This window comes from Myotis yumanensis, unplaced genomic scaffold (assembly GCF_028538775.1).
Source record: "Myotis yumanensis isolate MYYU_CA2020_CCGP unplaced genomic scaffold, mMyoYum1.0.hap1 SCAF_1, whole genome shotgun sequence".
NCBI lineage: Eukaryota > Metazoa > Chordata > Mammalia > Chiroptera > Vespertilionidae > Myotis > Myotis yumanensis.
The window spans coordinates 142253109-142273025 of NW_027223752.1; the positions used below are offsets into that span (position 1 = coordinate 142253109).

The following is a 19917-nucleotide window of genomic DNA, read 5'->3' on the forward strand; positions in this document are numbered from 1 at the left end:
GGCAAGATTCACATGATTACCATAATATTCCCATTATAATCGGCAAAACCAGGCACACCAGGGAGTATTGGTGGTGGGTAATGGAGTTAGCTATCCATAAGAATGAAAGAGGTGGGCCACTTATTCAATCCTACATGGTTTGATACACACACACACACACACACACACTCACATATACTCTTCTGGGTTTTGTGCCTGTTCTATTTAATGGCAATGGTTCACTGGAAAATGAGAAATAGATGCTGGTTCTAAGCTGACATTAATTCCTGGGTATCCAGAAAATCACCATGGTCCTATCATTTGGAAAAATCAGATGGAGGAAAGGACAGGTGAAGGTTACATGATAAATGGAATTTATGTACAACTCCACTTGTCAGTGGCTCATGGGTCTGTAAAGCCATGCTGTGGGTATTTTTTTTCAGTGGCTGAATGACACAGGACACACTTAATTCCAGCAACAAGTGTGACAACACAGGTGAAATGGTGCCCACCAGCAGAGCTCCTAAGATACTCAGTGCTGAGAGTTTTTTTAAATTGGGGTTTAGTTAAGTAGGCAGACTCTGCCTGGCACAAACCAAAATTTCTGACTTCCAAAGGGAAGCAAGTGCCAGCACAAACTCTACTTTTGTTTGTCCAAACAGCTCAGGCACAGTGAGCCACTCTTACAATTTAGACTGCTGGAAACCTTCCCAAAATGGAGGTTCCCAGACATCAACCAAGGGCCAGCACTGTGAGCCTGCCTCCTAAGGATAGCAGTCAGTCCTGCTGTGCCATTCTTTCCTGCAGAGATAGAGCACACAAAGGGAGCGCCACCTCAGGGGAATTGCAGAGATTGGTGCTACCACTAGCACTAACTCCTGGCAGCCCCTAATTGGACCTACCCTTATGTCCAATGCAGCAGGTGGAGGGGCCTCAGAAATTAATGGAGGATTATTGGACGTGTAATCAGATAGCGACTCTATAACAGCTAGTCTTCCAGATGCAGGTTCTTTACTAAAATAAATCAGTAGCTGTGAATGGGGTAAATGTACCAATGTTCTTTATCCCAAGAGCAGAGAACGCTAGAAATATTTTGTTTTCAGTGAAGAGGGTCAGCAACATGCCTTCACTATCATGCTTCAGAACACAGTCAACTCACTTGCTTTGAGTCATAATGTGTCTGAAGATGCTTGATTGTCTCATTGTATGGGGCATCATGCTCATCCACGATCAATATGGCATTCTTATGATAGAATCTGGCGAGCATGGATTAGCTGCTTCCCTAAACACTTCGATGAAACCCATAGGTGACAGAGGTTGGTGATAAACTCAGTGGCTATATAGGGTTCTGATACCTTCATGGAGTTCAGGGAATGAAGATAACTCTCAAAGTGAGAGACGGTTTGCTGCGTCTTGCACCTTATATCTCAAAGAAAGGCAGAAAATTTGTTTGGCCTATTGGAATTTTGGAAGCAAAGAGAGCATAAGGCTGTGTGGTACCTAAAACAAGGGAAAGTTCCTGAGTTGCTGAGACTGCAGTGCTAAGATCTGTGGAAGATTGGCATGCTTGATAACACTATGTCCAACTCTGTAAGGTTCCTATCATTTTGGAGTTAAGCCAGAAAACAGCTGTTCTTTTGAGAAAGAGCTATTGAGACTAAATTCATGATCATGAGTCACCAGTGACCCTGCAACTTGAGCTGATCAAAATAAATCCACCGAGTCATAAATCTGAGTGTGCCAAATAGCACTCTATCGTCCACGGAAGCAGTCTACACAAAACCAGAATTGAGCAGGTCCTGAAGTCTCAAGTAAATTCCAGAAACAGATGGCTCATACTCCCAGGGCATCTCTTCACAATGCCTTATCATTTAGATAGGTGTTTTTAAAAATTTTTCTCCTTTAATTTTTTTTTCTTTTTTGATTTTGCACTCAATGTCATTGCTATCAGAAAAAGGTATCTGTGTAGCGGTGTCTTTGAAATATATTAAACTAGTTATATGAACTCATATTTTATTTCCATGTATTCTTGTGGCAGCAGAATTTAAAATATATCTATTAGGGTCTGTTGTAAATAAACTCTCTTGGTCACTAACCATCTCAACATTTTTTTTTATTTTGTCCCTTATCCTGAGTAAACATTTAGGTTGCTATTAAGTTCAACTATAATTTTTCTTCTCATCAGAACAAAAACATTATCCACTATCTTACATTTGCTACACTTGCCACTCTCTTATTTGCTTATATTGTTGCTGTTAAGAGGTTAACTGCCAGTGCCGGAGACCAATTCCAGCATGTCATAATTTTAAGAGTTTCATCAAAAGGTTGATGAAACTTGGGGACTCAACAGGGTTGAGTCACACATGTAGTCACCTGTTGGGAATGGCTAAAGGCATTTCCCCAAACCTGAATAGGAAACTGATTGTGGCTGCCAGACAGTTAAAGGCAGCCGTGGGCAAACTACGACCAGCGGGCCAGATCAGGCCCATTTGAAATGAATAAAACTAAAAAAAAAAAAAAGACCGTACCCTTTTATGTAATGATGTTTACTTTGAATTTATATTAGTTCACACAAACATTCCATCCATGCTTTTGTTCCGGCCCTCCGGTCCAGTTTAAGAACCCATTGTGGCCCTCCAGTCAAAAAGTTTGCCCACCCCTGGTTAAAGGGCATCTTAATCTACATGTTATTGCCTCCTACTGGCCAAACACCCATACAGCCGTAGGCTATTCCCCAAACTGACAATGCTTCTGTACTCTTTGAAGTATATTATCTTCACCTTACCTTAGGACAAATTGTGTTAATAAAAGCAAGGGTCCTAGACAAGGAGGGACACTTCAGTTCCAGCTGAAGGTCCTCTGACCCCCAATGCCTTTCAAAATTATATCTCGTCTCCGGACTCTTTATTAGTCTCTGGATTCCTATGTCATCTATGCACAGCCTTTTCCAGATTCCTGAACCCTTCTTGATGCTGGGACATGAACCCCGGCATGCCAGTCTAAATAATATTACTTTGTAGATAGTATGTTTTGTCTCTCTAATTGATTTTAAGATCTTCACTTTTCTTTGGAGTTCTTCAATTTAACTATGAAGTATCTAGCTGGATCTTTTTACTTAACCTGCATCTTTATTTTTAGAGTTCATGATTTTCTTCACTTCTGGAAAATGCTTACTTCAAATATTGCCTCACCCTATATTCTCTTTTATCTCCCTTATAAGTCCCATTTAGTCACATGTTGGGCCCTATCATTCTGTGTCATAGTCTCTTGAATTATATATTTTTTTATATTTTCATAAGTCTCTATGTTGCATTTTATATAAGTTTTTCTTATTTCTCTTCCAATTCATTAAATTCTATATTCATTTTTTTTCTATTTTTACTATCTACATTGTTTTCATTTCCAATGATTACATTATTCATGGTCACTTTTATAAAACCATGCCTAGTCTCTTCTTCCTTGTGCTTATTTTAAATTTTTAATCTTTTAAAGATTTGATACCTGATTATTCACTAGCACATAGTGCCAGTGTATGAAATCTTTGGGTATCTTATTGTGCCCTTGTTTATGTGATTATTTGAGCTGGCTCTGAGGCATTGTTCACTTTCCAGTTAATTTTTCACTGTGAGCCCTTGTTTGGATAATTAGATTCTATGGGAATCCTGAAGTACCTTATTGAAGATGCCAGGGATTTTTTTCCCTAGCAAATTCTCCCTCTGGCTTTATGCAGGATATCAGTTCTAATTTCTTATTTCATATAGACCCAACTCCTTTTATAACTTTTCCCAATACATCTTTCAAAATTAGGGTTCTGTGTTGCTTTTATCTGTAATATAACTTCAGTCTTTACTCACCACTCCTTGCATTTCATACCTTCTTTCAATTATTATTTTGCATAAATTCTGGAATTTTTCTTAAACTATTTTTTGGATGGTCATTTAGTAATAGACTCCTCTGTGTTGTCTCTATCTCCTCCTATCTCCTTTTCAACTTTGCTTTACATTTTTCAAGCTCAGGACTTGGTTATGTATCTATTTATTTTATTTTATTTTATTTATTGATTAAGTTATTACATATGTGTCTTTATCCCCACATTACCTCCTATCCCCCCCACTCATGCCCTCACCCCTTAGTTATGTATTTAAAACTCTTTTATAGTTCACTCCATCCAACATTTAACATTGTTATAGTTGGAGAGGTAGCTTTTTAAAAAGAAATATAATCCACTATTTTTTAGCCAAAACTAGAAGTATTGTGTGTAAAATTTTGATGTGTCCCAGGTTGTAAATCCATTTAACTCAGGGATATTGTCTTATTCTTCCTTCTATCTCTCCTGTCTTCCTGCCTGCGATCCCAATGTCTAGCATAAAGTAGGTGCTCAATTTTTAAAAACAGATAAAACAGTGTGTTTACTTTAAATGAGTTTGTTGTCAGCTTTGAATATTTTGCCTTTTGGGATTCTCAGCCAGGGTTTCCCATTGAAAATCATTGACAACATACAGTTGATCCTCGAACAACATGTGGGTTCACATATAGGCAGATTTTTTTCCTAATAAATACCATAAATGAAATTTTCTTCTCTATAACATTCTTAATAACCTTTTCTCTAGCTTATTTTATTGTGAGAATATAGTATATAATACATATAACATACAAAATATATGTAATCAATGGAGTATGTTATAGTTAAGGCTTTTGGTAAAGAGTAGGCTATTAGTAGTTACGTCTTGAGGAGTAAAAAGTTATATGTGAATTTTCAACAGCAAGGCGAGTCAGTGCCCTAACCCCTGTGTTCTTCAAAGGTCAACTGCAATTCATTTCAAAATCATATGGTCTTTTTTTTTTTTTTTTAATCTTGGGTTTTCATCTAAGCTTCATCATTTCATGTGATCTTGGACAAATGAGTAATAGTTTTTAAAGTAAAAGTAGGAAACAATGGAAGAGGGTATTTTGGACATAATGAGACACTGTGTTTGATGCGCCTAGCAGAGTATTAGAGCACTGGGGTCTATGAGACGTTTCCCATTCCTTAATAAACCAGACAAACACAGCCCTAGCTGCTAGCAGCATGTTTATTCCTTGCCCCTTTTGGTACATGTAGAGAAAAAGTTATAATCAGCTGAGAATAATTTTATCTTTTGGCAGCAAAATATAAATTTGCTTTATAAAATATTATGTTACTAAATTATACTGATTTGCTTTGGATAGCATCATTCCAGTTCATTTCTTATCTAAATGATGAATGGCAGCTGAAACAGTGTAGGGTAATGTTATTTTTAATAGACAATAACAGTTGATAAAGGAGTTTCCCAGCTGAAACTAGGCAATAAACAACTATGAAAGGAACAAAATATGTGATTTTTAAAAAATGGAATATATAAAATGTTATGGGACCTGAATTCAGAATCAGGATGTAAAATTGAAATGTTTCTGTTTGTATGCTTCTTTACTCCTTTTTATTTCTCTTTCCTCTTCCCTGCCAAGGAAAACCTGAAATGGGCTGTGACATGACACAATCATTTACTTATTTAGTGTGGGAAGATGGTGGAGTGCATTGCTAATACAACACAAAATTGCAGTTTCAAAATCGAGAGGGCCTTTTAAAATAGCACACATTTAGAAATGGAAAAGCAACATTGAACAGGAGAATTATATATCTTTTATGGAGTAGCATTTTAAAATTTAACATACTCATCGTGTTTATTTTTGTGTGCCCAGCAAACGTTGAAAGGATTGTAAGCCCTCATTAACTTCATTCAATTAGCAATTACCTATTGAGCACCTCCTGTCTGCCAGGAACTTGGCTAATAACGGGGATGCAATAGTGAAGAAGTCACAAGCCTGCTTCGTTGTTACAGACTACTGGAGGAATCATAGAAGTCAACAATGACCACATTAGACCTGCGGATGATAGGATGAATGAGGACAGAGGCTGTGAGGAAGCCCAGGAATGAAATTTAACCCAGCCTGGGAAGATCAGCCAAGACACCTTAGAGAAAGTCCTCTAAGGTGGGAAATCAAGAATAAGTAGTATTAACCTAGTGACTGGGGTAGGGAAGGGATCTCAGAGCTGGTGTCTAGAGATGGCATGTTGAGAGTACTGCCAGTGGAACAGTTTTGTAAAATTGTCACTGAGAAGATAAGGGCAGGTATAATAAGCAGTAAGCCTTAAAAGGTGAGCTGTGTTTGCGAGCCATGCTAAGGAGTATGACGTTTATGCTGATTTCAGATGGAAATATGTAGGAATGAATTTGTGCCTTAGAATGATCACTCTGCCTAAAGAATGGAAAATGGATTGTGGGTAAGAGAGACATCGGGTTCAAGGTGTTGCTGAGATGAGAATTGATGGAATCTTCAACTGACATATAGAATGCACAAGATTTGATGATTGGTAGTAGAATGGGTGAGAGTCATCCAGGACCGACATACAGGTTCCTGGCTTGGAAGCTGGATGAGAGGAAAATGCCATTCATTGAAATATAACCTATGGGAGTGATGTTGATCAGTTGGGAGGAGGAAAGGAAGATGAGTTTAGTTTTTGATTCAAAGAGACATGTCAATTAAGCTGTCTCTGTGCTATGTGTGTGTATGTACACATTTACTCAGGAAGAAGACTTAAAATGTAGGTTTGAACAGCATATCATATCAGGACTTCAGATATAGCTTTGTGAAACAACAATCTATATATATAAAAGCCTAAGTGACCGAACAACCAAATGACCATTTGGCCCATCACTATGATGCACACTGACCACCACAGGGAAGATGCTCAATGCAGGAACTGCCCCCTGGTGATCAGTGCGCTCCCACAGCAGGAGTGCCGCTCAGCTGACTGATGGGTGCCAGACACCAAGCTCAGGGCTGGTGAGCGCAGCTACAGCAGCACGAGCCTCTCCCGCCTCCATGGCAGTGTGCTATGGAGTGGCAGCAGTTGGTAGGCTCAGCGGGGCCCGGGATGAACAGGAGCAGCAAGGCACCCGGCCACCTGCTGCTTTGTGCACTACTACACCCCCAACCCCAGGGTCCTGGATTGTGAGAGGGCGCAGGCCAGCCCAAAGGACCCCCACCAGTGCACGAATGTTTGCAGCGGGCCTCTAGTGTATAGATAATAAATTAGTAGTGTGAAGAGGGAGCCTAGAAAAAAGTGAAAAAATGTATAATCTGAATAGAGAGGGGGACTAATGTAGAAATATAAGGGACATTTAAGAGACACACAAAGAGGAGTAATAAGGTATTACTCAATATTCTTTTACAAGACAGAGAAGTAAGGAGAAAAAATAGTTCTGAAGTTGGAATAAAGCAAAGAGCAATGAAATACTAGAGAATGTGGAGTGCTCAATGGTAGGCCAAAATTATGGATTTTCGTCCCAGAGTCCTGAATGCTCCTATCTTAGAATTTAATATTTTACTGGGTCTTTTCTTTCTAGAATGTGTGAGGGAGGGTGGAGAATCTTACTTTTCTCAAACTTCCTTTAAATGTGCAGATGCATTCTCTGCCCCTGAGCTATCGTCCTTGCCACTGCACATGGTCCACTTGCTTCTCATAATCTCCTGGGCTATCTCTGTCTCTTGTTGTCATATTGCAGAAATTAAAAGAAAGAAGTTGAAAAATAACTTTAACATGCCTTTAAGAAATCAAATATAAAGGAATATTTTGAATATTCAACTTCATATAACTTCTATAACTATTCAGCCCATAGAATTTTATCAATATGTCAGTGTATTCTGAACTTCGGTACACTGTGCATTCCAAAGATGCATCTAAAATCATGTGTTCCACCTCTAAAAGCAAATGAAAATGAACTGACTATAGAGGAAAGAGCACTGCACTCGGCAGTAGGATATTTGAGTTCTACTTTCTAACACCAAGTGATTCTATTTCCTCATCTATGTCTCTTAATTTTCTTGGACCCAAGTTATGTGATTTGTAAAACAATGATCTCCAATGTCTTTTTAACGTTTAAAATCTTATTGTTCTCAAGTCATCTAAACAAGCAATGCAAGGTTTTTATTCAATAATAAAGGATATGCATTTCATTCCCATGGAGCCATTCTAATACTTGGGCCTGAAATATTTGAGTAAGTTTTAGTAACCACAATAATGTTCTATTTTTTTTAAAATATATTTTATTGATTTTACAGAGAGGAAGGGAGAGAGATAGAGAGTTAGAAACATCGATGAGAGAGAAACATCGATCAGCTGCCTCCTGCCATCCCACTGGGGATGTGCCCGCAACCCAGGTACATGCCCTTGACCGGAATCGAACCTGGGACCTTTCAGTCCTCGGGCCGACACTCTATCCACTGAGCCAAACCGGTTTCGGCCACAATAATGTTCTAAATTACATGAATGTGATTAAATAAGCATATGAGTTCACAAAGAACATTTCTACATCGCTTATAATTTTATTGTGGTTTTCTCCCCATTTACCTACTTGCCCACTTTTTTCTTTTAAATTTTCTTTCAGGAGATAGCAGGAACATAAAGACTTAAGTTGTTAAACAGAGCAATAAACATGTATGTTCATCTAGATATGGAAATGGTGCAATTACTCCAGTTAAATATTTTCTAAAGACACTCCTGTGAAAGACTAAAGGAACTGCCTCGGGAGTCATTTGCCCGAGTTGCAGATTGTTACCAATAGGACCCAGTCATAGGAGGCAAACCCGAAAAAGGAAGAACAGAGGAAAGAAAAATAATGTTTCCAATTAGGGACTCACCTATTACAACTGCCTGACTTCTGCAGACATACCAAGGACTGCTCTTCTGCCTGGCCAGAATGCCAGCATTCCCAAAGAATGGAGCTTCCTGTGTTCCTTGGATTTTCTGTGTCTTTCTCTCTCCACTGGTTCAGCAAGGAGCAGAGGCCTTTCAGTGTGGCAATGGGGTCTCCGTGCCTCCTGACACTGTGTGTGACTTCACAGATCACTGTGGGGACATGAGTGACGAACAGCAATGTAAGTTCCATTCCTCTCTTTTCTCCACTTTCTGTGTACCTTTGCACCGGGGTGCGGGTGGGGATGGGGCTGATGAGCAGCCAGGGAGATTCAGATAGATACCTGGCCCTGCATGGATCTAATTTATAAGCCCTTGGTGTAAGACAGAAACTAAAATAGTCTTTTCATTAAAGAGACAGGTCCATAAATAAAAATCACTCTAATTAAGCAATATCACATTGCTAAGATTCTATCTAGCTGGATGTATTTTAAATCAGTTTTTACTGATTATATGGAAAGAATGATAGGCAGAAGGATAGCGTTTAATTTTATATTAGTAGAGCAAATTTCAAAAGAAATGCAGTGCTGCAGCTTTAAAGTTCTGTGATGGAAAATATCAGCTCAAGGTTGAATGCAGTATGAAAATATTTTAACTAAATTCTAAATTACATGAGCAGATTTTACTTTTGCTGCTAGGCCGGTACCACCAAGTGAAATGATTGCACACTGAGCACAGCTCTCTGGCTTCTATCATTTGGTTTCAGGCAGAGGAAAGAGCACCGGCTTCACAGAGTGCAGGGCGGAGGGTTAGAGCCTGGATAGACCATCTACCAATAGTGTGATCTTGAACCTCCACCTCATTATAAGAGAAACCCGCTCTCACAGGCAGGAATGTGCTCCATTGCCTACTGGTGTAATATTAATAAACAGGAAACCACTAAGGGGAAGACATGGGTAAAGTCTTTAATGTGTCTGTAGTTTCTCTGAAGGAATTATTTCATTTCACCAATGGAACTTCTGTTGCTCTTACATGCAATTGCCTTTCGTAAACAACTAATGGATTAAATGAAGTCATTGTTGGTTCATAGTAATATGACCTAGTTATCTGAAGGCACTAATTCTAGTCAGAGCACTTTACTCAAACATATTTTCTATTTTTATTCAGATACTATATTAATTAATGTTTACAGAATTCCTTTGTTCAGATAACGATATTAATTAGTGTTTGCAGAATTTCTTCTGCTAAAATAGACTCTACGTATTCAATTTTGCTATTGTTGGCCTTCTATTTAGATGTTCAGTTGTTACATTAAAACCAGAAAAGAGTTTAATGAAAAATTTCTTCTCTGTAGAAGAAAACAGTCTAATGACTTTTGCCCCATAGTTTGGGATAGCTATCATGCAGTTAGCAACTATTAAATACAAAGCACAACCAAAGACGAGGATTCGATATTTGTCCAGTTTCCCCAGAAAGGCTACATGTGGGCGAGCTGCCCTTCCTCTCCCCTTCTTGGGTCTGTCTGGTGAGCAGCAAAGAGGAACCACTCGGCTGGTTTGACAAGAAGTGCCAAGTCCCTTCCATTGTTAATCTCTATGAATCTCCCTTTAGCGCACCCGCCGGGGTAACATGCATGGTCCTGCTTCAGGGAAAAGGTAAATATGAAAGAAGGAGGAAGCCAAGGGGTGAGGAAGGTCTCGGCTGCATGAAAGGTTCTAATAACATGCGGCCGTGGAGGAAAGCGAAGGAACACATCTGTCACATAAACAGGTTTCATTTAAAATGTTACATTGGAAGATCACCTTTTGGCTTTTCGTTTTTCATTTTCATTTCCGAGAAGTTTCTACTTCCATATTTTATTTAAAATGTGAACAATAACCTGCAGATAAAATTGAGAACCACTTTAAAATGTGAATTTCTGTTGTATACCACACTAAGGGGTGGGAGAGGGGAGGAATATTGTCAGGGAATCATAATAGCCAACCAATTTCTCTCATGAAAATTTGTGACGCTAAATTTACAGATGAGATTTTAAAAGCTAACTTTATAATGATGGTACAGTAGTCACATTTTGAAAAAAATCAACCCATGCCCCCTTTAATGCCCAAATGATGTGACCTTTAAGAAATAGATTAATAGGTTGATTAGCTAAATGAAATTGGCATAGTTGAAGTTGAATTTCAGATGCAACTGATGCTATTCATAGGTTTTTAAAAATGTTCTTATTTTATATGCTGGAACTCTTTAAAAATACTACAACTGTTTAACTCAGGTTTTTTTGTTTTGTTTTGTTTGTTTTTTAAGATATTAGGTTTGGGAAGACTGAATCTTCCCAATGGATTAAGTTCTATTTATGCACACTATTGAGCATTTAATATATAGTAAGCAAGGAAAATAATTTTTAAGTATAACAATTATTTAGTTCTGCTGTTGACAAGAATCCCTCTTTATTAGATTTTATTGATATACTGAGCCAGGGAAAAATGTTGTGTAACTGGTCTGGATATTAAAAAAAAATCATATTCCAAATGTTGCATTGTCTGCTTCCAAGCAGATTCCCTTTTCCTGGTGTTCATTCTCTTGTATGTTTATTTGTTTATTTATTTCAATATCAGAGTCAATACTAAATACAGAGATAGTCTAACTTCTAGCAATTGCTTCAAATTGTTTGATATACAAAGGCTTTACTCAGCTTTATTTTTCTTAGCATAAAGGTAGCTGTGTGACTTATATTGCTACCATTCAAATCCAAATCAATCATAAAATTACTAAATGTACTGTTGATACAATGTTGAGATATATCCATGCAATGCATCCCTCCCAATGGAGTGTTCCCAGAAAATATACTTACAAAATTACTTTTGCATACCTGGTGATAGTATTAAAACTATGTTTTAGAGCTAAATTTTCTCAGAATTTACTGTGATCCAAAAGAGAAAAAATATATTCAGCTAGTAAAATACTGCTCCCTTACCTACATGTCATGCTTAAGAACTTTTTTTATTCACTCTAGTATTTTAATAAGGAGATAGGAGTCTTTTATACTTTGGTTTCATGGAATATATCATAAAGATTTAAGATTTTACCTAATTTCTTTTACAAACTATTTGTTTGAATTTAAGAACAAACATTTTTTCAAAGTGTATTAAATTCATATAAATCTAAATGTATATGCAAAATATGTGAAAACTACCTTAGGGGTACATTCTCAAATCTGAGAGGTGATAGTGTTTAACTTAAGCAAAACATTTCTTCACTAGAATGATATAAATATCAAGTATTTTTACAGTAATTGGTTCACTGAAGTACTGGAAGGTAAAGCATTGATAGAGTGAAATGTGAGATTTCATGTGTAATATTTATTACATCATTAGATGCAAAATTAGTATACACATTGTCATGAAACAATTAATAAAAATACTTTAAAAATCCTCTTTACCATAGCAGCACATATTAGCTTAGGCTACTATCATAAATATCATAGACTGGCTGGCTTAAACCACAAACATTTATTTCTCAGAGAGCTAGAGGCTGGGAAGTCCAAGATCAAGGCACCGGCAGGGCTGATGTCTGATGAGGGTCCCTTCCCCAGTTTGCAGACAGTTGACTTCTTGCCACATTCTCACATGACAGAGGTCATGTCTAGTGTCTCTTCTTATATGGGCAGGGATCCCATCTTGAGGATTTTGTTCTCATGGCCCAATCACATTCCAAATGCCTCACCTCCAAATATCATCACATTGGTAATTAGGGCTTAAACATGAATTTTGGAGGGATATCGACATTCAGTCCACAGCACAACAGATTTATATGTATAAGAGATCTAATAATAAATATGTAGAGCTTAGATAAAGAAAATTAGAAAATTTTCACAGACTTTAGTCTTGGCCTAAATGAGTGCTATAACTTGAGTTCTGTGACATTTACTTTAATTTTATGTAACAATTTAAGCACACTGAATTGGCCACTCATTGAAAAATAGCAAAATATATTTTTCATTTATTGCATTGGGCAGACTCATTAGTACTGTTTTGCTTTAATGTCTCTGCATATCTTTTGGTCTTCTCTGGTGTTTAATCACAAGTTCAGAAACCTTATATTTTAGAGGAGTAAAGCCTTCAAGCTCCTCTAAGTCAAAAGCCTCATTTTGTAAATGTGAATGAGGTGAGACACTAAGCCAAGAGATTAATAATTGAGGGGTAAATACTAATTAATAGTGCCTCAAGACTCAAACTGGGGTTCCTATTCATCCTATGTTTCAAATATGAGTTATCTAAGGTTTTAGAAGTAATTATAGACACTAGAGGCCCAGTGCATGAAATTGTGTGCGGGCGAGTGTCCACGAGCATCCACGAGCCGCCCCGCCCTGCTGCCGTGAGCTGCAAGCTGCCCTGCCACGAGCTACTGCTCGTGGGCTGAGGGCGGCGGCGGGGGGGGCGGGGGGGGGGTGGTGTGGAGGGACCGAGAGGTGGTCAATGCACCTCATGGTGACTGGTTGAGCGGTCATTCCGGTGGTTATGCTTATGGACCCTGGCCTTTTATTATATAGGATTGTTTCTAAATAAAACTATCCATTAGTTATTGATATCAGAATATGTGCATAAATCTCTTTCAAATTGTTTCCTTTCAATAACATTTGCATATAGGCAATATTATTTATCTATACTTTATTGTCAACCCAAATACTTTCAGATCTGTTATGTATGATTTGCACCAATTGCAGGGTACTTCTGTTGAGGTGAACAGGAGGAGGAGGTACCTGTGAGAATAGAAAATATTCTGCAGAATGGAATGAATAGAAAAGTGAGGTAAAATGGATAGCAGTGCAGATTTTAAAAAGACTAACGTAGAATAAAACCTAAGTCCACAGAACTGCACACTGGTTTCAATGTTTATGATGAAAGGTCTATGAGATCTGTCTAAGAATGACCATGGAGGCAAAACCAGGGGATGTAGAAGATAATATAGGCAATAAAATCTCAGGCATCTCTCATAGCAATATGTTTGCCGATACTCTTCTAGCACAAGGAAAACTAAGGAGAAAATAAACAAATGGGACTACATCAAAATTAAAACCTTCTGCACAGCAAAAGAAACCATCAACAAAATGAAAAGGGAGCCCACCATATGGGAGAACACACTTGCCAATGATTCATCTGATAAAGGGTTATTATTCAAAATATATAAGGAACTCATACAACCTAACAAAAGGAAGACAAACAATCCAACTAAAAAATGGCAAAGGACCTAAATAGACATTTCAAGAAAGTGGACACACAGATGGCCAAGAAGCATATGAAAAAATGCTCAAAGTCTCTGATCATCAGAGAGATGCAAATTGAAACCACAATGAGGTATCGCCTCACACCTGTAGAAATTGCTACCATCAACAAATCAACAAATGACAAGTGCTGGAGAGAATGTGGAGAAAAAGGCTCTAGTACACTGCTGGTGGGAATGCAGACTGATGCAACCATTATGGAAAACAGTATGGAATTTCCTCAAAAAATTAAATATGGAACACTTCCAGGAATATGTCCTAAGAAACCCAAAACACCAATCAGAAAGAATGTATACATCCCCATATTCATAAAAGCACAGTTTACAATAGCTAAGATCTGGAAACATCCCAAGTGTCCATCGGTAGATGAGTGGATAAAAAAGCTGTGGTACATTCACACCATGGAATACTATGCAGCAGTAACAAATGAAGAATCCTTACCTTTTGAGACAGCATGGAGGGACCTGGAGAGTATTATGCTAAGCAAAATAAGCCAGTCAGAGAAAGACAAGTATCACATGATCTTACTCATATGTGGAACCTAATGACATAATAACCTGATGAACAAAATAGATCCAGAGACATAGAAACATGGAACAGATTGTGGAATCTCAGAGGGAAGGCAGGGGTGGGTGGGTGAGTGGAAGAGATCAACCAAAGAACCTATATACATACATACTCATAACCATGGACACAGACAATAGTGTGGGTAAGGCCTGGGATGGGGGAGGGGCTGGCTAGAAGGGGTCAACAGGGAAGAAAGGCTACAGCTGTATTATTTCCAACTATAAGGATACATTTTTAAAAAAATTAAAAAGACTTATGGAGAGGGATGTCAAGAATGCTAACATCACAAACTTGAGAAAGCTTGGAATATTTTAACAAATATTGTAAATCTTTTTGTGCAAAGGAAATGAATTTACAAGCTCCTTGTTAAATCATTTGCCAATGGAGTCTGAAAATTTTCTAATGAGTAAGGGATATCAAATGGAAATTAGATGTATCCACTTGTGCTAATAACAAAATAGCATGAATCTCTGTTTAGAATTTTAATCATTTTATTTGAGTTAAAAATAAACATTCACTGGGTCTTTTATTGTTTTTATACTAGTCTTTTCTTTCCTCAGACAATATTTTGCTTGCAAGAGAGCTAATCTTTTTTTTTTATAGTTGCAAGAAGGTTTAATGTTACAATACTTGATAATGAGAACCTCTTTACCTATTTTTAATTACATAAGGTAATAGGTTTAGGGAAAATGTCCTCCATACTTTGAGATGATAAAGGCCTCTTACAAAAAAACATACATTGTTAATTTCCACCTGAATGTCATTTCTCCTAAGAGAGCTCATCTTAATCTTGCTCCAAAGGATGGGCTTCAGAGAGACCTTGAACTGAGCATTTTCTTTTATATGTATGCCTATTAGAGTTCTTTCTGCTATTTTAAAAACAATCTTTATAAAATACTTTCATGTCAAATAGCACTATCAGGAGCTCTTCCCTCTTGGCAGTGTTGGATGCTGCTGTGCACAGCTGTGTAACATAAATCATTTCCCTTAATAGATTTTGATGTCTAAAATTGTTTCACAGTGTGGACTATTTTTGTTCATAATGGGCAATGGAAATGTGAGAGAAAAAGTGAACCACATGCTATATGGGTTGTTCTTTCATCTTTGAGTATGTGAAAACATGAAAGCAGCACACTGAAGAAGCATTATTGGTGCATTCTGAAAATTCTCTGGACAGTGAATCTTTCTCCCAAGAAAAGAGGTTAAAGCGTTACTAGAATTTTATCTTGACCCATCCTACAGGGTTTCTATCCACAATCCCAACAAAAGATGCTTTATACAAACAGAGTGAACTTGATGGAGCATGTATCTTGATGATACTTTCGGAAAAATAAAGCATGTCTTTATGAAATGATACCATCCTAGAGTTACAAACAGTTTAAGAAGGAGGCCCTGAAAAAAAATATTAGTCCTATTCAGGCAGGACATTTATTTAGTCCTCCCTCATTTTCTAGAACCCCGATTATCACAGTCAATAAATATTAGGTAGACTGATGCATTACTGGTCGGACGAACTACCAGCTGTAGTTTTTTCTTCCACCGTGGAGCTAGATAAAACTGCTCAGTCTTGCCATGTAACCTGCTCTTGTTTTGTGATCCAAGTGTTCACGTTCATATCATCTGGGAAATTCAGTCTGTGAGCTCCCTTTGAACATTTCAAAGATTCTCTGATGACATCAAATGGTAAACTGTTTCTTTCACAAGCAAATTTTTTTTCTGAAGCCCAGTGTCTGTATATAGATAGAATTCTTACCAAGCTTGTCATCCCACGGAACTTTTCTGTTTGTCAGTAAACATCATTTCTACACGTGCATGTTGACACTAAAGGCTTGACTAGAAATTCTAAGAGATGGCTTGCATTCTGTTGTCAAAATTACCAATTTATGAAAGGACTTTGAGTCACAGTCATTAAATAAGTTTCCATCAAATAAATAGGAATAGAATATAATGTTTTCTACTACCCAGAAATAATTGTGACTTTCCAGTGAATAAGTATTGAAATGCTTGATTGGATTTGGAAGAGAGAAATAATTATTTTGAGAGAAATTGAAAACCTGTTTAGAAAAGAAAATGACAAGAGTTCATTTATTCCTGAATTAGTTTACTTGATAGAAAAGTTTGTCCATGCAAGAGATAAAATTTTCTAATCAGGGCTCTGCATTCACCATTATAGGAATTACTGAAAAAGCCATAAGATCTTCTGATCAAACTGCTACTTTGAAACAGAGAATTATATGCAAATAGCTATGCAGCATTTATAGTACTTGAGTATATATTGCTGTAGATTGAGTGAATGCCGTGTGTTGTCCATATTTCTGCAGAAATCACCAGACACTTAAGAAACACTAGAGGCTTTCTTTAGGGGTTACTAACCTTAAACAACGGTAAAGAGAAAACATGGTGTGATGATCCTTTTCTCATTGACATAGATACCATCAGTGATGCAAATACCACCAAAGATGTTCTCAATAATTTGAATATAAAGCCAATTATATGAAAAGAATCAAACTTAAATAATATTGAATAATTGGTGTGGGCTATGGAAGTGCTAATTCCATTTGCTGTTACATACCTTTGTGAATTGGGTTTTTTCCTATTTCTGTCCCAGTGTGTGAGAGATAACAAACATTTCTGGAAAAAACTAATTGCCAGTCCAAATAATAGCAGTCTCCCACAGAAATTTACTTTTGAGAATAATTAATTTTTACTTTCATTTACTTAGACTATTTGGATCATTTCATCCTTTGTAGGAACCGGCCATTATTTTTTTTTTACAGTTAATGAGAGTAAAGGAGATAATTCTTTGTGAAAATGTTTTTCTATGTTATCTACCTGAAGGAAATAATTTTCTAAAAAGCAAAGTAAGTTATATCTAAACTTTTGTGACTGTGAAAGTCATTGTTTTCCGTAAAAAGGAAAACACTTAATAAACTAGGAATAGAGGAAACTACTTCAACAAAATAAAGGCTATGTATGAAAAAGCCACAGCTAATTTCTTATTCAGTGGTAAAAGATTGAAAACTTTTCCTCTAAGACCAGGAACAAGATAAGGATGTCCTCTTTCATTACTTCTATGTATACAGTATTGGAAGTCTCAGCCAGAGTAATTAGATAAAAAGTAATAAAAGGCATTCATATTGGAAATGAACAAATAAAATTATCTCTGTTCACATAAAATGTGATTCTTAAACATAGAACACCTTACAAATTTGACAAAAACAAAACACATCCTATTAGGACAAAGAAGCAAAGTTGAAGGCTACAAAATCAACACATAAAAATAATTTTGATTTTTATACACTAACAATGAACAATCTGAAAAGGAAATTAATAAAAGAGTTTCATTTGCAATGGCATCAAACAGAATAAAATACTTAGTAATTACCATAATCAAGGAGACAAAGACATGTTTATGGAAAACTAGAAATTATTGCTGAAAGAAAGAAGACACAAATAAATGGAAAGACATTTTATGTTCATGGATTGGAACAATGAATATTGTTTACACATCAATACAACCCAAAGCAATCTACAGACTCAATGTAATCCTTAAAATCCCAAGAATTTTTTTTCCAGAAATAATATAATTTATCATAAAATGTATCTGGAATTTCAAGGAACTCCAAGTAACCAAAACAATCCTGAAAAAGAACCAAGTTATAATCCTCACACTCACTGATTTCAAAAATTTTTACAAAGCTACAGTAATTAACAGAGTGTGAAATTTGCACAAAGATAGACATATAGGTCAATGGAATAGAACAGAGTGCCTAAACATCAGCTCTCTCAGATATGGTCAAATGATTTTCAACAAGTGCACCAAGCCATTTCAATAGAAAAAGACCAGTATTTTCAACAGTGTTGCAAAAATTGGATATTCACACAAAATGATTAAAGTTGGATCCTTGTCTTACATCACACACAAAATTAACTTAAAATGAATTGAAGACCATTAACTCAAAATGGATGTAAGAGCTAATACTATGAAATTCTTAGAAGAAAACATAGGGGGAAAACCTTATAATATTGGATTTGGGAATGATTTCTTAGATATGACACTAACGGCACAGGCAAAAAAAAAAAAAATAGAAAAATAAATTTGACTTCAAAATGAAAAACTTTTGTGTATCAAAGGACACTAGCACAATGAAAAGGCATGGGAGAACATATTTGCAATTCATATAACTGATAAAAGATTGATATTCAGAATACATAAAGAATTCTTACAACTCAGCAACATAAAAACAACTGATTTAATAAATGGACAAAGGACTTGAATAGACATTTCTCCAAAGGAATATAAATGTTCAATAAGCACATGGAAAGATGTTTAACATCACTAATAATTAGGGAAATATAAATCAAAACCACAACGAGATGTCACCTCATACCCATTAGGATGGCTATTGTAAACAAACAAACAAAACCCAGAAAATAGCAAGTTTTAGCAAAGATGTTGAGAAAATGAAATGCTTATGCATTGTCAGTGGGAATGTAAAATCTTGTAGAATCTGTGGCAATGATATGGCAATTCCTCCAAAAAAATTATCATATAATAAAACAATTCTACTTTTGGAAATATACCCAAAAGAAATGAAAGCAGGTATTCCAAAAAATATTTGTACATCCATGTTCATAGCAGCCTTATTCATAACAGCCAAGAGGCAAAAGACTCCCAAGAGTTTATCAACGGATGAATGGGTAAACTATATATATATATATATTGCAATATTATGCAGCCTCAGAAAAGAAGAAAATTCTGACACATGCTACAACATGGATGAACCTTGAAGACATTATAGTAAATGAAATAAGCCAGTCACAAAAGGACAAATAAAGTAGAATGGTGGGTCCCAGGGGCTGGAAGAAGGGAAGAAGGAGGAGTTATCATTTAATGGGTATACAGTTTCAGTTGGGAAAATGCAAAAGTTCTGGAGATAGATGGTGATGATGGTTGCATAACAATATGAATGTATTTAATATCTCATCAGTGCAGTTAAAAATGGATAAAATGGTAAATTTTATGCCATGTATATTTTACCATAATTTAAATTAAAAGAATGGGATTTATTGTTAAGGAAAGACTACAACCGTGTCTCATAGAACTTTGAGGAGGAAAGTAGATGTGCATTATTAATATGGCCAAGGTGAAATAAGTGGTTTGTTTTTAATACCTTCTACCTCTTCCTTTCTAGATTTTTCCTAATTCTTGTATTTTCTCTGTATTCTAAGACTTTACATTGTGATAATCTATGCATATCATTCTTTCCTGAGTTCTGCACCAGTTTCTCCAATATTACTGCAACTAAAACTTTATTCTATTCCTTCCCAGTTTCTTAGAAGCATGCCTTAAAGTTAACTATCTCTTGAGGAC

General features: G+C 36.5%; 1 protein-coding gene across 1 annotated transcript in view; it reads left to right on the plus strand.

Moving 5' to 3' along the window:
* MALRD1 (MAM and LDL receptor class A domain containing 1) overlaps positions 1-19917 on the plus strand; it is a 597781-nt gene that overhangs the window by 1328 nt on the left and 576536 nt on the right. The window contains exon 2 of the mRNA XM_070426883.1: positions 8727-8937. Within this exon, the coding sequence (XP_070282984.1) occupies positions 8727-8937 (211 nt within the window). The remainder of the gene's footprint in view (positions 1-8726; positions 8938-19917) is intronic.